Source organism: Euphorbia lathyris, chromosome 1, assembly GCF_963576675.1.
Source record: "Euphorbia lathyris chromosome 1, ddEupLath1.1, whole genome shotgun sequence".
In the NCBI taxonomy this organism is placed as follows: domain Eukaryota; kingdom Viridiplantae; phylum Streptophyta; class Magnoliopsida; order Malpighiales; family Euphorbiaceae; genus Euphorbia; species Euphorbia lathyris.
Genome location: NC_088910.1, coordinates 85,248,070 through 85,266,947, shown reverse-complemented (window position 1 = coordinate 85,266,947; position 18,878 = coordinate 85,248,070). Strand labels below are relative to the sequence as shown.

Here is an 18,878-nt window from a genome sequence, read left to right as displayed (position 1 = left end):
ACCATGAAATGATGAAAGTATTTCTTACTTCATGATTTTGATAGGTAAGCTTTACACACATATATACAATGATGAAAGTATGTTTGTAGGAAGAGACCCATGACTAGTAAAGAGACTCATGACCTATACAGACTCAATAATATAGCAGACAATAATGAAACAATAATGAAATACAGACTCAGAGACTTATTATTTAATTTGTAACAGTTTTTAAACTCTTGATGGGGTTTTTTTTAAGGATGTATAGCCGAAACCTTTGAGGATGTTTCAAATGTGTCCAACTCTAAGCCCTTGTTTGGAAGGAGGTTAACGCGAGTAAATGGAAGTAATGGAAGGTTAAGTATTAAGTTAACATTGTTTGGGAGTTATTTTTTGAGAGTAAATGGGGGTTAATAGGGTTAAATCTTTACTTCCTCTAACCTCCAAACTCTAACCTCCAAATTGGAGGTTAATGGGAGTAACTTAAACTTTTTTAAAATTTCTTGTCTCTGCAGAGTAAATTTAACATTCCTTCCCCTCCAGATTTAAACTCCCAACAAGTTAAACATTTAACCCCATTTACGTCCTATAAACTCCCAAACAAGGTTATTTATCAACTTTCCTTTCCATCACTTCCCTTCCCTTTCCATTACCTCCTTTAACTCTCACCTCCATTAACCTCCAAACTCCAAACAAAGGCTAATGTTTATAAGTAGCCAGTATCAAATAGGTGTCGGGGAGCATGAAACAACAAAGACAAAAATTGAAACAAATCACCCCCCTATCATCTACACACTCAAAATTGGTACCATGTAACTCTTTCAAAGCGGGATTAAATGGTACTTTTTGTTGGAATCAATTCCCTCCCTCAAAGCAACATTCTTACCTTTCTCTTTGTTGGAGATGGCTTTGCTACCCATGACTTGAAACTTCTTCAACAATGATGGAATGATCCAAGGTTGAAGATGAAGAGAAGATGGAGGTGAAAACTGAGAAGATTTTGAAAGAGAAATTGTAAAGGGAGAATAATGAAATTGTGTAGGAAAGATTGAGGTTAGGAGAAGGTTGAAGATGAAGAGAAGATGGATGTGAAAATTTAGAAGATTTTGAAAGAGAAATGTTAAAGGGAGAATAATGAAATTGGGTAGGAAATATTGAGGTTAGGGGTATTTATATGCTCGACTCCGTCGAGCGGGATAGTTTGAACGGTATGAAATGACACTTAAATACTAATTAAACTAATTTTCGATAATGCATAGCTAAAATTGATATTATTTGCGAACATTAAAATTAAATTTGCATTACTCGGTCACTTATATTTAATGAATAACCCATGATTAATTTGAAATTGTATTTTAATCAATTTTCTATACCCTCTCCTCATTTCCCCTTTCCTTTTACAATATTCCCTTCACCGCGCGCGCTCTCTGCTTCGTTCAAATTTCAGCTATGGTGATTCAGATTCTTTGAGGTTTGCTCCTAATTTTGTTGAATTTAGCCCATAAAAGAAGAACCCATGAGCGATCTTTGAAGATTTCAGCTAGTGTTACAAAATCTTGTCGAGTTCTACTTGCAGAGCAGCTTCTGTCGTTTTGAGATCCTGATAAACAGGTTAGATTTGATTAACATTTTACAAATTTGTTATTGATATGCATATCTCTTAGTTCACAAGATTTCTCAATTCGTTGTTGAGATGATTTGTTAGCTTTACCACCTGCATAATGAAAGACTTGTATGTATCAATTTGAAACTCATGTACGGTACTTTACCCGTTATGGATGAGATATGCTATTGCAAGCCAATAAACGATCTTTCACTTAGTTATTCTGAAATCTGGATATTTATAAGTGAACCTTGAATTGTAATTGAAAGAATTTAATTTTTACATTTGCAAAGCATAATAGAAGATGGCAACAGAGCTATCAGAGGGAGAAGAAGAAGGAAAAATCACAGGAGGTAATCAACATCTGATTGTAGATGATTTCCTCAGAGAAATGGGCAAGAAGGCTGCTTGGAGTGTTAGTTCTTGCAAATCTGGCAATGGCGTCTCTTCTTTGCGGGACGATAATCTTGATACCTTCTGGCAGTAAATTAACCAAACCCTAATCGATTCAATATATATATATTAATTTCTGGCTTCCAATTCCATGAAATCAATTAATCAATTTTTTTATTACTTTATTTTTATGTTTATGTGTGCATGTGTTAGATCGGATGGTGCACAGCCTCATCTAGTGAACATTCAATTCCAAAAGAAAGAAAAACTGCAAGTATGGATATTCGATCCTTTTATTTTTGAAATGTGAAATTCTGTTTACTCTTTTATTTTCCTAGAAACGTAGCACTAAGAACCTTTTTTTGTATATATAATTTTTTTTCAGTTGGTTGTACTCTATGTGGATTTTAAGCTTGATGAGAGTTATACCCCTAGTAAGATCTCCATTCGTGCCGGTGATGGATTTCACAACTTGAAGGTATGGCTCATTTTTGTTTCCCTTTTTTAGCCACCCCCTTCGTTCGTAGGCTCACTCTTTTTACAAATTTAAGTTTAGCATTGCCTATTACAAATTTACTTTAGGAGATCAAGACTGTGGAGCTTGTCAAGCCAACTGGCTGGGTTTATCTATCTTTATCTGGAAATGATCCTAGGTAACAATTATTTCCAATGACTGATTGTCTCCTCCATGTTTGCAAGATTTTTTTCTTTCTCATGCTTTATATTTTCCTTGCTATTAAAATTTAAGTTTATTGCAGATAGTGTAGTTCACTTCTTGTGCCACAAATATATACTCGTAAATAGACAGGAACTTTATATGGTTACTACTTGCTAGAGCTGATATGTGAACATGTCCCATCTTAGAGTAATATGGTTATGAAGCTTATATGACTGCTATTGTTGATACCCCTCATGTAATGCCTGAAGAATTGAATATGCTGGAACATGCATGACATATTTGTTTCTATGAACATAATCTCTGAAGTCATAGCAGCTAGTTGGTACTATTTATAAGTATTTTGGTAAAATTGGGTTTCAAATAGTTTCTGTTCTGTCAAAATGACATCAAGGGTTTGAGAGGCAATACATCCTCAATGATGGTCTTTAGTCATCAGATTGATGTCTCCCTGTCATACATTGACAATTTGTTCATATTATTCTAGGTCTTGTTCTAAATGATACCTCATACTGAAAACCATAACTTTTTTCTGGAACAGGAGGCAATTTTCCAATCTTCTGTAATCCACTTCGTAGTTATATTTAACCGCTGTCGCCTTCTGATTTCAGTAGACCTTGAACAAAACCTGTACTTGAATATGTAAATATTGAAATGCTACTAGTTCCTCTTCCTCATAGGATTAGTTTCATTTATTTTCACAATATAGCATCTATAGGCCCATTCTTAGAACATCAGCTTGCTTTGATTATTGTATTCTTGACTCATAGAAACACTGGATCAAGGTTCAAAATGACATTTAATTGAGAGAAGTTCTTATTCGTCCTTTTATATGATTTTTGAAACACATTGAAAGCATGATAATGGAAGTAGGTACCCCAAATTGAAAGTATGCTGGCAAAGATGGATATGCAGTCTAGCATGGTGGGTTTTTTTTTTTTTTTCTTTTTTTTGGGGTAATTTGAACCTTCTGTGCAATTTTCTTCTGAAATTAGTGAGATGTTATTGGAAAGAGTATTATTTCCATGTCACTGAACGCTGAGAATGTCTCTGGTTTATTGTGACAATGACAAAAAAAAAAAAACACCAAAGAAGACTAAAGAAAAATAATCAGTGAGTTGATATTTTTCATGATTCTTTTGGCAGGGAAACTTTTGTGAATACATTTATGCTACAAATAGGTGTGCTCTCAAATCATCTTAACGGAAGGGATACTCATGTGCGGCAGATCAAAGTTTACGGGCCTCGACCGTGAGTCACCTTCTGCTCAGATATAATTTGTTTCTTTTAATAAAGAATTGATTGCTGAAGTTTTTTAAATGCTATACTGTAGGAACCCATTTCCCCATCAGCCTTTTCAATTTACTTCGAGAGAGTTTATTACATATGCCAATGTGAGATGAGAAATGTGAAGTTAAGCCGGAAGCAGAGAAGCGAGAAGGGAAGGGATTGTCTATGAAAGCTGGAACTAGGCAGACCATCCAGCATGCATAAGCTCAGGGCTCTGCAGTGTGTTTTCTGGTAATTCATAAGCTCTATTAAGATATGTTGGATTGGATCTATTTTGTTTTTCCCCCTAAGATGAAAGGGAAGAAATTTGCCCAATGAGCTTGTGTTATTAAAACAAAAGAGAAGACCACATATGCATTTGTAATTACAGTCAGCACTGCTCAAAATCATTAACTTGTAGAAGCAAATTTACTAATATAGTTACAAATGCCAACTTAACTTTTACAAAACTGTTCCAGTCTATCGACAAACTTATTTTGAAGGTTTGATGTGACAGTTAAATAAGAGGCAAATCAGTTTTTTCAAAATATTACACTATGTCAATATCAACAATATTCATCAGTTTTTTTAACATTGATATATATTTATATGAGATTGACTTGCCATTTTCTAAATATTGACATAGTGTAACATTTTTAATTTTTAATTCATTTTTGTTTTAATGCCAAATAAACCTTTAATCTTTTTTGTTTTTTAGTTGATAGACATTTTTTAAAAGCAAACGAGTGAAATGAAGGAAGCAATTAAACCTTCTGAATTGTTTTGGACTTGAATGAGGTCAACTATCAATATGCGGAACGCAAATGTGGTTGTAGAGCTAAGCATCACCATATGATGGCTCCCCCTAACTTTTTGTGTATTATTTATTATTATTCTTTGAAACTAAAAAAAAAAAAAAAAACCCAAAAAAAACCCAAAAACATATTATTATGCTAATAATCAAATAATATGATATGCAACTTATGTTCTGATTAAGAATAATGATAAAATGATAACTAGTTCGAATATATGGACTAATGGAATAGGTACGCTGATCCTAAAAGGTGTCATTTCGATTTGCACGGTCTACAATTAGCACACGCCAAATCAAGGTGGTCCCACCAGGCGTTATGCTTTCAAAATTATCCTTACACGTGTCTCAAGCGTCAGCTAAGACATAAATCAGTATTTTCAAGGAATGATGCTAAAACCTTGTAAATAGAAAATGAAGTTGCGCAGTCAAGGTAAAACATCCATAAACCCTAAAATTCTACGGTTATTTTATCTTCATCCTCATAAACTTTACTAACTTAGGCATCAAAGTGAGGTCGTCGGATCTTGACCTCTCATTTGAATCTTTTATGTCTTATTGTTGGGTATTCTAACCTAAAATCATATTCTATAAGATCATTTTTAAGTTCTTCTACATCAAATTGGTACAATGAACGTGGATCTTACATAGCACCCATGACTCACATAAAAGATTTAACAACCTCTACTATCTCTTCTTTTACCTTAATCCCTAACAAGAACCTTCTACCTCTAAATCCTAAATCTCCACCAAAAACCCAAAACGCCTCTAGATGCTAACATGAGGCCTATCCTTTTTCTAGGCATCAACCCTTGAGTTAGATCAAAGCATGAATGCGTGTGGCTCACTGGACCCGAAAAGGAAGGAAATCCCTTGATTGTATTACCAAACTGCTCATGTACATCGTCGAAACAGTCTAGGAGACTGTGAGCGAGCTAAGGGGACTATCGAGATGCAGCATGTGCAAGACTAGCTTTGGGCAGCAGAGACAACTATCAACTGCTCAAACCACCAACGATTTACATTGTGGTCTATCGGGCACCATATAATCTGTGATTTCCTCAAGCGTAAAGAGGTCTAGCTAGAGTAGGTGTATGGAATCATAAAAAGAAGCTCACTTTTGTCGAAGAAAACACACCCATCAAAAGGCATCTGCTGAGTCAATATCCCCTTAAGATCGTCTATCTCCTTGCAAGGAGACTCCCCCAAAATACAAACAAACTCTTATTGTTGAAACACCTTTCCACAAGATTTTGATTTGACAAAACCATCCATGATTAAGAGGCAATTAAATTTAGATGCTTTGATTTAATTGTACTAATATGTTTGTTGAATATTGAGTGCAAAAATATATAAAGTAAAGACAGGACAAAAGTCAGTACAAGCAAAGATGAGTAGAACGGAACTCAGCATGACAGAATGGAAGCTGAGTGGAGTAAAACTAAGAAGCAAAACGAAGCTGACTAAAGTTGAAGACTTTTTCAGGAGAGGTTAAACTGAACGGAGCTGACCTAGAAGGAACTCAACTTGAACGTTGAACATTCGAATAGAACAAACGAAGCTGAGTGACAGTCAGGACAGCATGAAGAATCCGTTCACTAAAGGACAAAGTCTGCCAATCTTCTGCACCAATAATTGGAACCTCGAAGACACCTAAAAAAAAACTAATTCCAAGAGTCATGGGACGTTGGATTATTGGAAACAGACAACTGGCATAAAAGACAAGCCAGACGCAAGAAGACAAACCTGACGTCTGAAGGAAACAGTGAAAGAGAATGGCGGAGCAGTCTGAAGACTAACTAGAAATTGTTCCCCAAAAGAGCTATTTTGGTGTTAACGGCTAAGACATTTCAAAACGATCAAATCTACAGATTTCTTTCTATAAAAGGACAATCGATGAACTTGGATCATCACCGAAACATTGAAAGAAAAATACAAGAGAGAAAGTCTAGAAAGCACTCAAATACAAAAAGATCTTACACCAACTTTTCTATTCTATGTGTAAATGCTAGATTGATTTGTAATCATCTAAAGTGTTCTTTAGTTCAAAAAGAACAAGTCTGTGATCAATAGGAATATTGAGAGTGTTAAGCTGAGTGCTTGGTTGTAAGCATTTCAGTGGTAGAGAAATCTAGGTGCTGGGTTGTAGCACTTAGTAGGAGTTGAGTAGACGAATAGAGGAAGGTACTCTTGCATATTCAACTGCCTTGTAATTGGTTTGTGCTCTACCTTTAAAGAGCTCAGTATTGGATTCAAAAAGCCCGGAGGACTCTGGGGATTGGACGTAGGCAGAGAGGCCGAACCAGGATAAGTGATACTGAGTAATCTCTAAACTCTCTCTTATAATTGCATGTGTTGTTTGCTTTATTTACTCAGCATATAAATTGCCTAAGCTGATCTTGAATAAGTAAGTGGTGCTGAGTTAGAAGCTGACCTCTAAGAGTGTCAATTCTTAACTCTCAAGAAAACAACTTTGGTCAACATCTGACTAAAGCTGTCCTGAGATATATCTCACCAAGCTGACCAAAGGCTAAGTTAATAAACTCTCAAAATAACTTCCAGTCAGCTTAATTAAAACGCGAAAAAGTTATATTAGTTCCTAACCCCCCTCCCATTGGAACTAATTACCAGGGACCAACAAGTGGTATCAGAGCCTAAGCTCACTACTCAAAGATTTAACAATCTTGAGCTGATCCCTAAAAATGGGTGAGAATAACACTCGGTTCCTTCCAGGAAACCAAACAACACAGATACTCCCTGAGGGACTATCAATCACTAGACCTCCCCTATTCTTTGGGTCAAATTATACATTCTGGAAGAATAGGATGAAAAACTTTATTCAAGCCACAAACATGAGTGCATGGCTTGCAATTGTTCAAGGTCCACATGTGCCATACAAAACTGTTAACGATGAGAAAATTGTTAAAAGTGAGGGTGAGTGGACAGAGGATGACCTCAGAAAATTACAAAATAATGCTTCGGCTATAAACATGCTTCACTGTGCGTTAGATGCTGCAGAATACAATAAGATTTCAGGTTACGAGTCAGCACAGGAGATTTAGAAGAAGCTTGAAGTAACCTATGAAGGCACAAGCAAAGTTAAGGAATCTAAAGTCAATCAACATATGAGACTCTACGAGCTGTTTGAAATGAAGGAGAATGAAGACATCTCAGAAATGAACGCAAGGTTCACAAACATTATAAATGAGCTAAAAAGGCTTGGAAAGAACTTCACTGAAGAAGAACAGGTGAAGAAAATTCTGAGAAGTCTGCCCAAGAGCTGGCAAGCAAAGAAAACAGCCGTAGAAGAAGCCCAAGACTTGACTACCTACAAATATGATGAGCTGATCGGATCCCTGCTGACCCATGAAATCTCTATGAAAAACTTTGAAGCCAAAGAGAAAGAAAAATCAGAAGATAAGAAACAAAAATCCCTTGTCATGAAAGCTGACTCAACTGAAGCGGAGTCAACTGATGATGAGGAACTGGCCATGTTCACCAGAAAGATGAAAAAGCTATTCAGGAGAAACGGTAAAAGATCATTTAGAAGAAATGATAAGTACAAAGCTGAGTCAAGTGACAAGTACAACAAGGACAGCTCGAAGTCTGTCACATGTTTTGAGTGTCATCAAATCGGACACATCAAGTCAAGCTGTCCCAACCTCAAGAAAGAGAAGAAGGGAAGCAAAAAGGCTATGGTAGCCACATGGAGTGACAGTGGTGAGTCAACATCATCTGAAGCTGAGCAAAATGAAACAGCCAACATATGTTTTATGGCAGATGATTGAGCTGACCAATCCCAATCTGAGCATGCTGACCTTTCTGATGAAACTGACCAGGAGAATCACAACAATGAGGTAACATCCTTACTTTTGCTTAAAAACGAAATGGTAAATGCCCTGAGTGACTTATATACACTAACTAAGAAGTGTAATAAAAAGATTAAGGCACTCAGCAGGCGCTGTGATGAGATTGAAGAGGTCAAGCTGAGTGACCTCCGATATCTTCTCTAGGACAACTCTGACTTGCATACCAACATGAAAATCTTACATAAGTTTGTCACGGAGGTTCAATCTGAGTCAAAGAAACTTAGAAAGGATATCACAACGTTACAGAGTCAAGAGAAGGGTTCAAAAAGAAATAAAGCCCATGCTGAGTACGCAAATACTAGTCAACATAAGCAAGTTACTCAATGTGAGTGTTGTGGAAAAAGGGGACACACAAAGGATGTGTGTTGGCATAACAAGCGGACTGTCCAATGTGACTTCTGCGGAAGAAAATGGCATACCACAAAAGTATGTTGGCATGCCCAACACAATAATGCTGACTATACTCAGTTCAACCCAAAAAGGGTACTTTTTTGTGATTTCTGTGGTAAGCCAGGCCACACCATAAAAGTATGCCGTCACAAGTTAAAATATGATTTTGCACCTGTTTATACTAACAAGAAAGGACCCAAAAGAAATTGGGTACCTAAAAATGAATAGTTTAAACTGCAGGTCAGCTTGACATGGTGGAGAAGTCAAAACTATGGTATATAGACAGCGCATGCTCAAGGCATATGACAGGTGATGAAACTCAGTTCATCACACTAGAGCTTAAACGAGGTGGAAGTGTAAGCTTTGGAGACAACAAGAAGGGTAAGATAGTCGGCTCAGGTACTATCGGAGGTAACCCAACTATTGAGTCTGTCTCCTTAGTTAAAGGTCTCAAATACAATCTGCTGAGTGTAGCTCAGCTTTGCAAGAGCGGCAGAAAGGTTGTATTTGATGATACTAAGTGTCAAATACTCGAGGGAAATACAAATGAACTGATTTTAACTGCCCCTCGTGTAGAAAATGTATATATGTTAAACTTAGAAAAACAGTTTCCTAAAAACATATGCTTAGTGTCTAAAGAGGACAACTCCTGGCTATGGCATAGAAGACTTGGGCATGTCAACATGGACCTTCTTGCCAAATTAGCTAGAAAGCAATTAGTTGAGGGATTACCCAAATTAAAGTTTGAAAAAGATCAACTGTGTAAAGCTTGTCAGCAAGGCAAACAAACTAAAAAGTCATTTCATAGAAAAAATATTGTCTCAACCAAAAGACCATTGGAATTACTACACTTGGATCTTTTCGGACCTATCCAGCCACTCAGCTTGGGAGGTAAGAAATTCTCCTTGGTTGTTGTAGATGATTTCTCTCGGTACACTTGGATCATCTTGCTGAGTAGCAAGGATGAAACCTTTGAGATGTTTATCACATTGATCAAAAAGCTTGAAAATGACAAAGACCTAAGAGTAGCTCACATTAGAAGCGACAATGGTGGAGAATTCAAAAACCAACAGTTTGATGAATTCTGTGAAACCAGTGGTATTGACCACAACTTCTCTACTCCTAGAACACCTCAACAAAATGGGGTCGTTGAAAGGAAAAATAGAACCATTGTCGAAATAGCTAGGACAATGCTGAGTGAAAATAGGCTTCCAAAGTACTTCTGGGGAGAAGCTGTTCACACGGCATGTTACATACTGAATAGGGCTCTAGTTAGACCTATATTTAAGAAAACCCCATATGAACTTTGGAAAGGTCAAAAGCCCAACATTGGATACCTTCGTGTCTTTGGGTGTAAATGCTTTATACTCAATACAAAAGACAACCTTGCTAAATTTGATGCTAAAGCTGACGAGGCGATCTTTTTAGGGTACTCAACAAACAGTAAAGCATATAGAGTATTTAACAAAAGAACTCAGGTTGTAGAAGAGTCTGTACATGTTGAGTTCGATGAAACTAACCCTACAGGTAAGTCAGCTCAGCCTGAAGAAGATGAACCAGGCTCAGCTTCCGCTGATCAACCAGAAGCCTCTGTGTCAACTATACAGGAGCTGACCCAAGGTAAGCAAAAAATTGAAATATCATTTGCTGACCAATCTATTCCTGTAGAGATTGTAGAAACACCTCTTCCAAACAACTCAACATTGCCCAAGGAAATAAAGATCCCAAGAGGACATACAGAACAAGCCATTCTTGATGCCGCCAACAACAAATTAATGACCAGAGATCAGCTTAGAAAATACCTCAGCAATGTTGCATTCGTCTCAATACATGAGCCAAAGAACTTTGCTGATGCTGAGCAAGATGAATATTGGATCAATGCTATGCAAGAAGAGCTTGACCAATTTACCAGAAATGAGGTATGGGATTTAGTACCTAAACCTAGGAATCAAAAGCCCATAGGAACCAAGTGGGTCTTTAGAAATAAGCTAAATGAGCATGGAAATGTGATTAGAAACAAAGCTCGACTTATAGCCCAAAGCTATAGTCAGCAAGAGGGTATAGACTATGGAGAAACATTTGCTCCTGTTGCTAGATTAGAAGCTATACGTATATTGTGTGCCTATGCCAGTTACATGAATTTTAAACTATATCAAATGGATGTGAAAAGTGTATTTCTTAATGGCTTTATAAACGAAGAGGTATATGTTAATCAACCTCCTGGGTTTGAAGATCCAAAATTTCCAAACCACGTTTATAAACTCAAAAAGGCCCTGTACGGCCTAAAGCAAGCTCCAAGAGCTTCGTATGAGAGGTTGACCAACTTCTTGCTGACCAGAAACTATGTCAGGGGAAAAGCTGACACAACCTTGTTTATTAAGAAAAAGGGTAAACATACCCTACTTGCACAGATATATGTAGATGATATAATTTTTGGTGCTACTGACGAATCTTTGTGCAAAGAATTTAGCCAACAGATGCAAACTGAGTTCGAAATGTCCATGATGGGTGAACTCAACTTCTTCCTTGGACTTCAAATCAAGCAAGGTAAGAATGTCATCATTATAAGTCAGTCTAAGTACACCAAGGAAATGTTAAAGAAATTCAGCATGGTAGATTGCAAACCAATATCAACCCCCATGGGTACTGATACTGTCCTATGCAAGGATGAGAAGAGTAAGTCAGTTGATAGTAAACTCTATCGAGGTATGATAGGTTCTTTACTCTATCTCACTGCCAGTAGACCGGATATTCAATATTCAGTATGCTATTGTGCTAGATATCAAGCTGACCCCAGGGAATCTCATCTAACTGCTGTAAAAAGAATTTTTAGATACTTGCAAAGCTCAGTTGATGCAGGTCTATGGTATCCAACCTCAAATGACTTCACACTCATTGGATATATTGATGCTGACTATGGACGAGATAAGCTAGAACGGAAGAGTACTTCAGGAGGATGCCATTTTCTCGGAAGCTGTCTAGTATCTTGGTTCAGCAAGAAGCAATCATCCGTAGCCCTATGTACAACTGAAGCTGAGTACGTGGCTGCTGGAAGCTGTGTAGCACAAGTCCTATGGATAAAGCAACAGCTTGAGGATTATGGAGTCAAAACAAAGACAATAGAGATCAAATGTGACAACAAAAGTGACATTGATCTATCAAAGAACCCAATCCAACACAGCAGGATGAAGCATGTTAGCATAAGGCATCACTTCATCAGAGATCATGCACTAAAAGATGAGATCAAGCTGGCCTATGTGCCAACAAATGATCAGCTGGCAGATATCTTCACAAAGCCCTTGGCACGAGAACAATTCAACACACTAAGGGCAGCAATTGGTATGTCAAATCCACTCTAACTAAATCTGTATTGAATAATTGCCATATGAATGGAACTTTGAATAATTGTGCAAATGCCATGTTGAGTAAAATATCTACTCCTTACTAAGCTTGAAAATGAAAAAGCCACCCTATGCTGAATTGACATATATATTGAGTGATGATACTAAGTAGGCATAAAAGCTGAGTAAACATCCTATGCTGTGTAGATAAACATATTGAGTAATCACTCTATGCTGAGTAAATACACATGCTGAGTGAGTAACGTATGTTGAGTTAATTAGAGATAAAGAAATTATCTTCACAAAAGTTAGGCACTCAGTATCGTGGATGCTTCGAATTCTAGCAAAACCTAGTAAAAACCCACTCGCGAAAGGTGAACCTACACGTGTAACCTCTGGCACCTTGGGAAGACGCACATTAATGGCAAATCCCATGCGCCGAAGATGTCATAATTGACAGAATTTTTATCGGTTGAATGTCCCTAGGTAAAAATGGCTAGTTAATGATTAAGGGCCGTCGTAAATTTATATAAAAAGTGGAAGAATCCCCACTCTTCATTCCTTACGCCTGTAATCTCCTGAAATCAAACTTCTTTCTCTCTAAGAACTTCAAAACCTTCAAAAATGGCTTCCGGCAAAAACAAAACCCCTAAAACTCAAACCACAGACAGACCCACTGACCACGCGGGTCCTTCGACGGAAATAGAAAGGAAAATGATCAAGGTACACTCAAAGGTCAACAATCTGGAGGTTTTAAAATGCCGATGGTTTTCTCCAAGTTTTGTCTCATCTGAGAAACCTTTCTGTGAATGGATCGAGAAGAACAAGTGGAAAGGTCTCTTCTCTCTTTCAGGAACAACCTATCCCATGTTAGTATGGGAATTCTACTCGAATCTACGTGTTGATGCAGATGACTCTGACTATTTGGAGACCACTGTTAAAGGTCAAAAAATCATCGTAACCCCTGCCTATCTAGCCATATTACTAGATTTACCAGACGAAGGAATTCAATTTAGAACGACAAAGGAGAAAATACCAAAAGACACAATTGAGAAGCTTAAGGGGTTCTGTAAACCCAAAGATCATAAGGGTGAAATACCCAGCACCTGTATGGGTAAAGAACAAAAGATGGTCCATTTCATGCTGACCAACTTTATCTTCCCCAAACTCAGCTCAGCTTCATCCGCATCAAACTTCGAACAGTGCTTCATCTGGCACATGTTGACCTACACTCTGTTCAATCTTCCCGTCTTTCTAGTTGGAGCGTTTCAACGAAGTGGTAAGAAACTCCGCTTGGGCTCACTCATTACAAAAATTATTCAGGACAAGCAAATAGAGACGGTGAATGAAACAAGTACATTAGGAAGTGAAATCAATGCAGTTCTACTGGATGGACTGTTATACAATCAACCTTTGAAGGGATATGAAGGAGCTGGAGATGCCGAGGAAGATGAAGAAGCTGAGCAATAAGAAATTGAGCCTGAAGCTGAGCCTGCAAAAGATGTTGAGGCTCATGCTGAGTCACCTGAGATAGCTCAGCCTGAGAGGAGGAAGAAGAGGAAGGCTGTAGACACCTGCTCCAAAGACATTCATGCTGTCCCAAAGAAAGTAAGGCTTTCATCAAAAGAAAAAGCTAAAGCTGACAAGGCTAAGGAGCAAGCTAAGAAAAGCAAGAGGCAAGAAGAGCCTGAGGATGAGGACGAAGAAACTCCAGAATCCCCTTTAAAGAAAAGGAAAAAGGGTAACTCCTTAAAGATAGTGGAAGCTGTCCCACTAGCCTCTACTCAACCGGAAGGTCATGGAACTGACCAAGAAAAGGAAGTTGTGGAAGAAACTGAACAACATATTGAGCACCAAGAAACTAATACTGAGCAGGAAGAATATCCCAATGTTGAGAAATCTCAGGATGATGCTGAGCAGAGAGAGAAAGAAAGTAATGCTGTTGAGGGTCCAGTTGAGCAACTTATAGAAGAGGAGACAGTTGCTACTGAGTCCAGTGAAGGTATTCGAACTGACCATTCACCGCCAAGAGCTGAGACACGGCGAAGACTCAAAAAGAAAGCACAAAAGCAAATCGATCTCATGGACGACTTTCCCATTGATGAGCTTGAAACTGACCTCTCTACAATCCAGTTCCAGTACTTCTCCAATGAAACTGAGTCACCACCAGAAAATCCAGTGGAAAAGCAAGCCTCTGTTACTCAGGATGAGGAACAAGCCAAAAACCCTGCAGATCCAATTCAAACTACTCAAGTTGAGCCAACTCATGCCTCAACTCCACCTCCAACACAACATGTTGATGACTCAGCTCATCCAATCAATCAAAGTCCAGGTACCAATCAAGGTACTCAATCTGGAAGAGAACCAACTCCTCCACCTCCATCAAACTCTGTACCATCCTTTGAGTCTAATACTGCTAAATTTGCATACTTGAATGCTACTGAGTCTGGCCGACGGGTCATTGCTTCTGCTCAGTCCTTGCTTCAAGATTTCCATACTACTCAAGCTGATGGTCACCAATCTACTCAAGCTGAGTCCTCCCACCTGTCAGGTATTACTCAGCTTCTGAATGAACTTCGAGGACTAAAGGATCTGGTTAGCGTTATCACTGCGGTTCAAACTCAGCAACCGAATCAAGGGCAAATAGCAAAACTGACTGAACTAGTGCTTACAATGGCCACCCATATGAATTCGCTTGAAGGGAAAATTCACCAACTGTCAGACGTCAATCCAGGGTATGTCACTTCCACTGAGCTTCAAAACTATTTTGTTAAGCTAACAGCGGAACTGACCACCTCTAGCGCAACTGCCAATCCTGAGTCTGCTACGTCTGCTGAATTGCAAGACTGTTTTACCAAATTGAATGCTGAGCTGACCAAATTAAGTCCACCCGGCAATGCTGAGTTTTCCACCTCTGCCGAACTTCAAAAATGTTTCACCCAGCTTCATACTGAGCTGACCAGTACACGTGATTTAGTATCCTCCTCTTCTCAGTGTACTATTGACCAATTAAGTGAAGCAGTCAGACTACTCAACATCGACAGAGCCCAGATGGATATTGATCCCATCTCCAATACTGAACTCATGAGCTTTTCACAAGCTATCATGAAGGCAATGCGCATCAACAATGGCCAGCGCATGTTTTATGATTCTGCTCTGCTCAAACTGTTCCATCAAGCTTTTGGTCAGATCACAAGCTCACTCACCTGCCTGAGCAAATCTCATGAATGCCTCCTCAGCATGATCAGCAGCTCTCTTCGGGTTCCTCGGCATATCCAGGACGATAGTGTGCCAGTAATTGATGGCTTGGGAGAAAGCACCAAAAGGCTCCAGCGCTACTCTCATTATCTCTCCTCCGCAGCACGGAATGAAACTTTCCTCTACAAACCCGATGATGGCAAAACGGGGGAGACGAGTCAAGGAGGAACTCAAGGAGGAACTCAGCCTCAACCTGCAGGTTATGCTTCTGGAAGCAAAGCGAAAGAGAAAGGAAAAGGAATTGCTCACGCTGATCACTCAGCTCAGAAAAAGAAGAAGTAGAACTTGCTTAGTCATGTCTAAAAACTTATCCCATTATCCTGTCTTTGAATGTTGTTTAGGTCAATGTGCCATTTTTTGTTTCAGTCAATATGCCTTCTTGTTGTTTAGATCAATATAACAAGTATTAGTTTCCTTCCTGACCTGACTAATAAAGTTTGAACAAACAAATCAAAAAGATTTAACACATTAACACCAAAAAATAAACTGAGAGACAACATCCTTCCAAAACTGAGTCAGTACACACAAATGTCTTAAGTCTGATTAAATTAGATCTTGGAAGGTCTAGAATAAAGTTAAAGATAAAATATATGCAACCCTTACGGGGGAGTCATTTCAAAAATATCAATCATGGGGCAACTTATAACTGAGTTCCGTAATTATGTATTTTGCCAACATCAAAATGGGGGAGTTTGTTGAAACACCTTTCCATAAGATTTTGATTTGATAAAACCATCCATGATTAAGAGGCAATTAAATTTAGATGCTTTGATTTAATTGTACTAATATGTTTGTTGAATATTGAGTGCAAAAATATATAAAGTAAAGACAGGACAAAAGTCAGTACAAGCAAAGCTGAGTAGAACGGAACTCAGCATGACAGAATGGAAGCTGAGTGGAGTAAAACTAAGAAGCAAAACGAAGCTGACTAAAGTTGAAGACTTCTTCAGGAGAGGTTAAACTGAACGGAGCTGACCTAGAAGGAACTCAGCTTGAACGTTGAACATTCGAATAGAACAAACGAAGCTGAGTGACAGTCAGGACAGCATGAAGAATCCGTTCACTAAAGGACAAAGTCTGCCAATCTTCTGCACCAATAATTGGAACCTCGAAGACACCTAAAAAAAAACTAATTCCAAGAGTCATGGGACGTTGGATTATTGGAAACAGACAACTGGCATAAAAGACAAGCCAGACGCAAGAAGACAAACCTGACGTCTGAAGGAAACAGTGAAAGAGAATGGCGGAGCAGTCTGAAGACTAACTAGAAATTGTTCCCCAAAAGAGCTATTTTGGTGTTAACGGCTAAGACATTTCAAAACGATCAAATCTACAGATTTCTTTCTATAAAAGGACAATCGATGAACTTGGATCATCACCGAAACATTGAAAGAAAAATACAAGAGAGAAAGTCTAGAAAGCACTCAAATACAAAAAGATCTTACACCAACTTTTCTATTCTATGTGTAAATGCTAGATTGATTTGTAATCATCTAAAGTGTTCTTTAGTTCAAAAAGAACAAGTCTGTGATCAATAGGAATATTGAGAGTGTTAAGCTGAGTGCTTGGTTGTAAGCATTTCAGTGGTAGAGAAATCTAGGTGCTGGGTTGTAGCACTTAGTAGGAGTTGAGTAGACGAATAGAGGAAGGTACTCTTGCATATTCAACTGCCTTGTAATTGGTTTGTGCTCTACCTTTAAAGAGCTCAGTATTGGATTCAAAAACTCCGGAGGACTCTGGGGACTGGACGTAGGCAGAGAGGCCGAACCAGGATAAGTGATACTGAGTAATCTCTAAACTCTCTCTTATAATTGCATGTGTTGTGTGCTTTATTTACTCAACATATAAATTGCCTAAGCTGATCTTGAATAAGTAAGTGGTGCTGAGTTAGAAGCTGACCTCCAAGAGTGTCAATTCTTAACTCTCAAGAAAACAACTTTGGTCAACATCTGACTAAAGCTGTCCTGAGATATATCTCACCAAGCTGACCAAAGGCTAAGTTAATAAACTCTCAAAATAACTTCCAGTCAGCTTAATTAAAACGCGAAAAAGTTATATTAGTTCCTAACCCCCCTGGAACTAATTACCAGGGACCAACACTTATATCCCGATGGACAAAAAGGATATGTTAACCAATAGTGAGGAAGAAACCAGAAGACTCAAAAGTGTCATGATGGATGCATGGATCGATGCTCAGATCCCAGAGGTTATAGATATCAACTCCCCCCTTTGTGCTTGCATATTGGAAAAACAAATGTCCATCGACATCAAATACCCTTCACTAGAGGAGTAGAACGAGTTAGCGGATTCCAGAGTCCATGTCAAGAATTTTCGAAGGTCAATAGAGACTACCATGACCACAAATGATGCCATGTGTAGTCTATTCCCCCACCATATTGAAGGAAGCAAAGACATATTGGTATGTATAGCTCCGTACATAATCAATTCAAAGCTTCAACCAAACAGCCACCGAGTTCAGCCAGCATTTCATAACTTCTATACTGAAGAATAAGACCATGCAAGATCTCAACTACTTGGTCCAAGATCGAATCGAAACCCTCTAGGAGTGGGTGGAAAGATTCCATAAGACTTACATTAAAATATGACACCTCAAATGTTGATGCAACGATTGACACTAGGACATCCAGTTATCGAAGCAAATATTTATCCAAAGAGCTCACCACATAATGGCCCCAATCATTCCCAGACCTCAAGAGACGGGCTAGGGACTTTGTAAGATGGGATGAACATTGCTTCAACCCGTTATCGAAGGACAAAATGGAAGGTGGCTAAATGAATCAACATCACACAAAGAAGGAAATAGATCAAAGAATGATGCGGGAACGTTTGGAGTGGGACTTTTCGCCCATCAATGCTTCCCGAAAAGATTTCATATATTGGATTGAAAAGAAGTGGAAACATATTGAGTATTGTCTCAAGCTCAATGATTCTAGATGATGAAGCAACGACACCTACTATGAGTTCCAAAAAAACAAGTGGCATGATATTGAGGACTACATGCAGCTAGCTTTGGAGTTGGACAAGATGGTTGAAGAAGAATTCCTATACCATTTTCTCAAAATGGCAACGAAGTCACTTGTACAAGAGCAAAAGGCCCCCTAACCTTCGACTCGCGTCCCCCGAAGGATAATCAATGTTATTACCAAAGGATCTACTGAAGATAGAATGTTAAAGAGAAAGTAAATCTTCAAAGATAGACATAGGTTTTATGAATATAGGATAGAGTTTTCCTCTCATCCTTTGAAGAACAATCCTAGGTCGGTACATG

General features: G+C 38.4%; 1 protein-coding gene across 2 annotated transcripts; it reads left to right on the top strand.

Annotated features, from left to right (window-relative positions):
* The first annotated feature begins 1,328 nt into the window (after positions 1-1,328).
* On the top strand, positions 1,329-4,473 carry LOC136204633 (anaphase-promoting complex subunit 10). 2 transcript variants are annotated; one of them, XM_065995534.1, is made up of 7 exons: positions 1,329-1,590; positions 1,884-2,065; positions 2,189-2,249; positions 2,361-2,453; positions 2,558-2,628; positions 3,798-3,902; positions 3,985-4,473. In XM_065995534.1, exons 2-7 carry the CDS (start codon positions 1,887-1,889, stop codon positions 4,052-4,054), a joined length of 579 nt encoding a protein of 192 aa, XP_065851606.1. In that variant the 5' UTR covers positions 1,329-1,590; positions 1,884-1,886; the 3' UTR covers positions 4,055-4,473. The 2 variants fall into 2 exon arrangements, with proteins under 2 accessions (XP_065851606.1, XP_065851605.1); XM_065995533.1 differs by having other exon boundaries at positions 1,331-1,590; positions 1,876-2,065.
* The last annotated feature ends 14,405 nt before the right edge of the window (positions 4,474-18,878 follow it).

Bases quoted from the DNA above. Each gene is read 5' to 3' on its own strand.
- LOC136204633 (XM_065995534.1), top strand. From the start codon at position 1,887: ATGGCAACAGAGCTATCAGAGGGAGAAGAAGAAGGAAAAATCACAGGA. The intron at 2,066-2,188 runs GTAAATTAACCA...TGCATGTGTTAG, and splicing joins AATCTTGATACCTTCTGGCA to ATCGGATGGTGCACAGCCTC. The intron at 2,629-3,797 runs GTAACAATTATT...TTCTTTTGGCAG, and splicing joins TTATCTGGAAATGATCCTAG to GGAAACTTTTGTGAATACAT.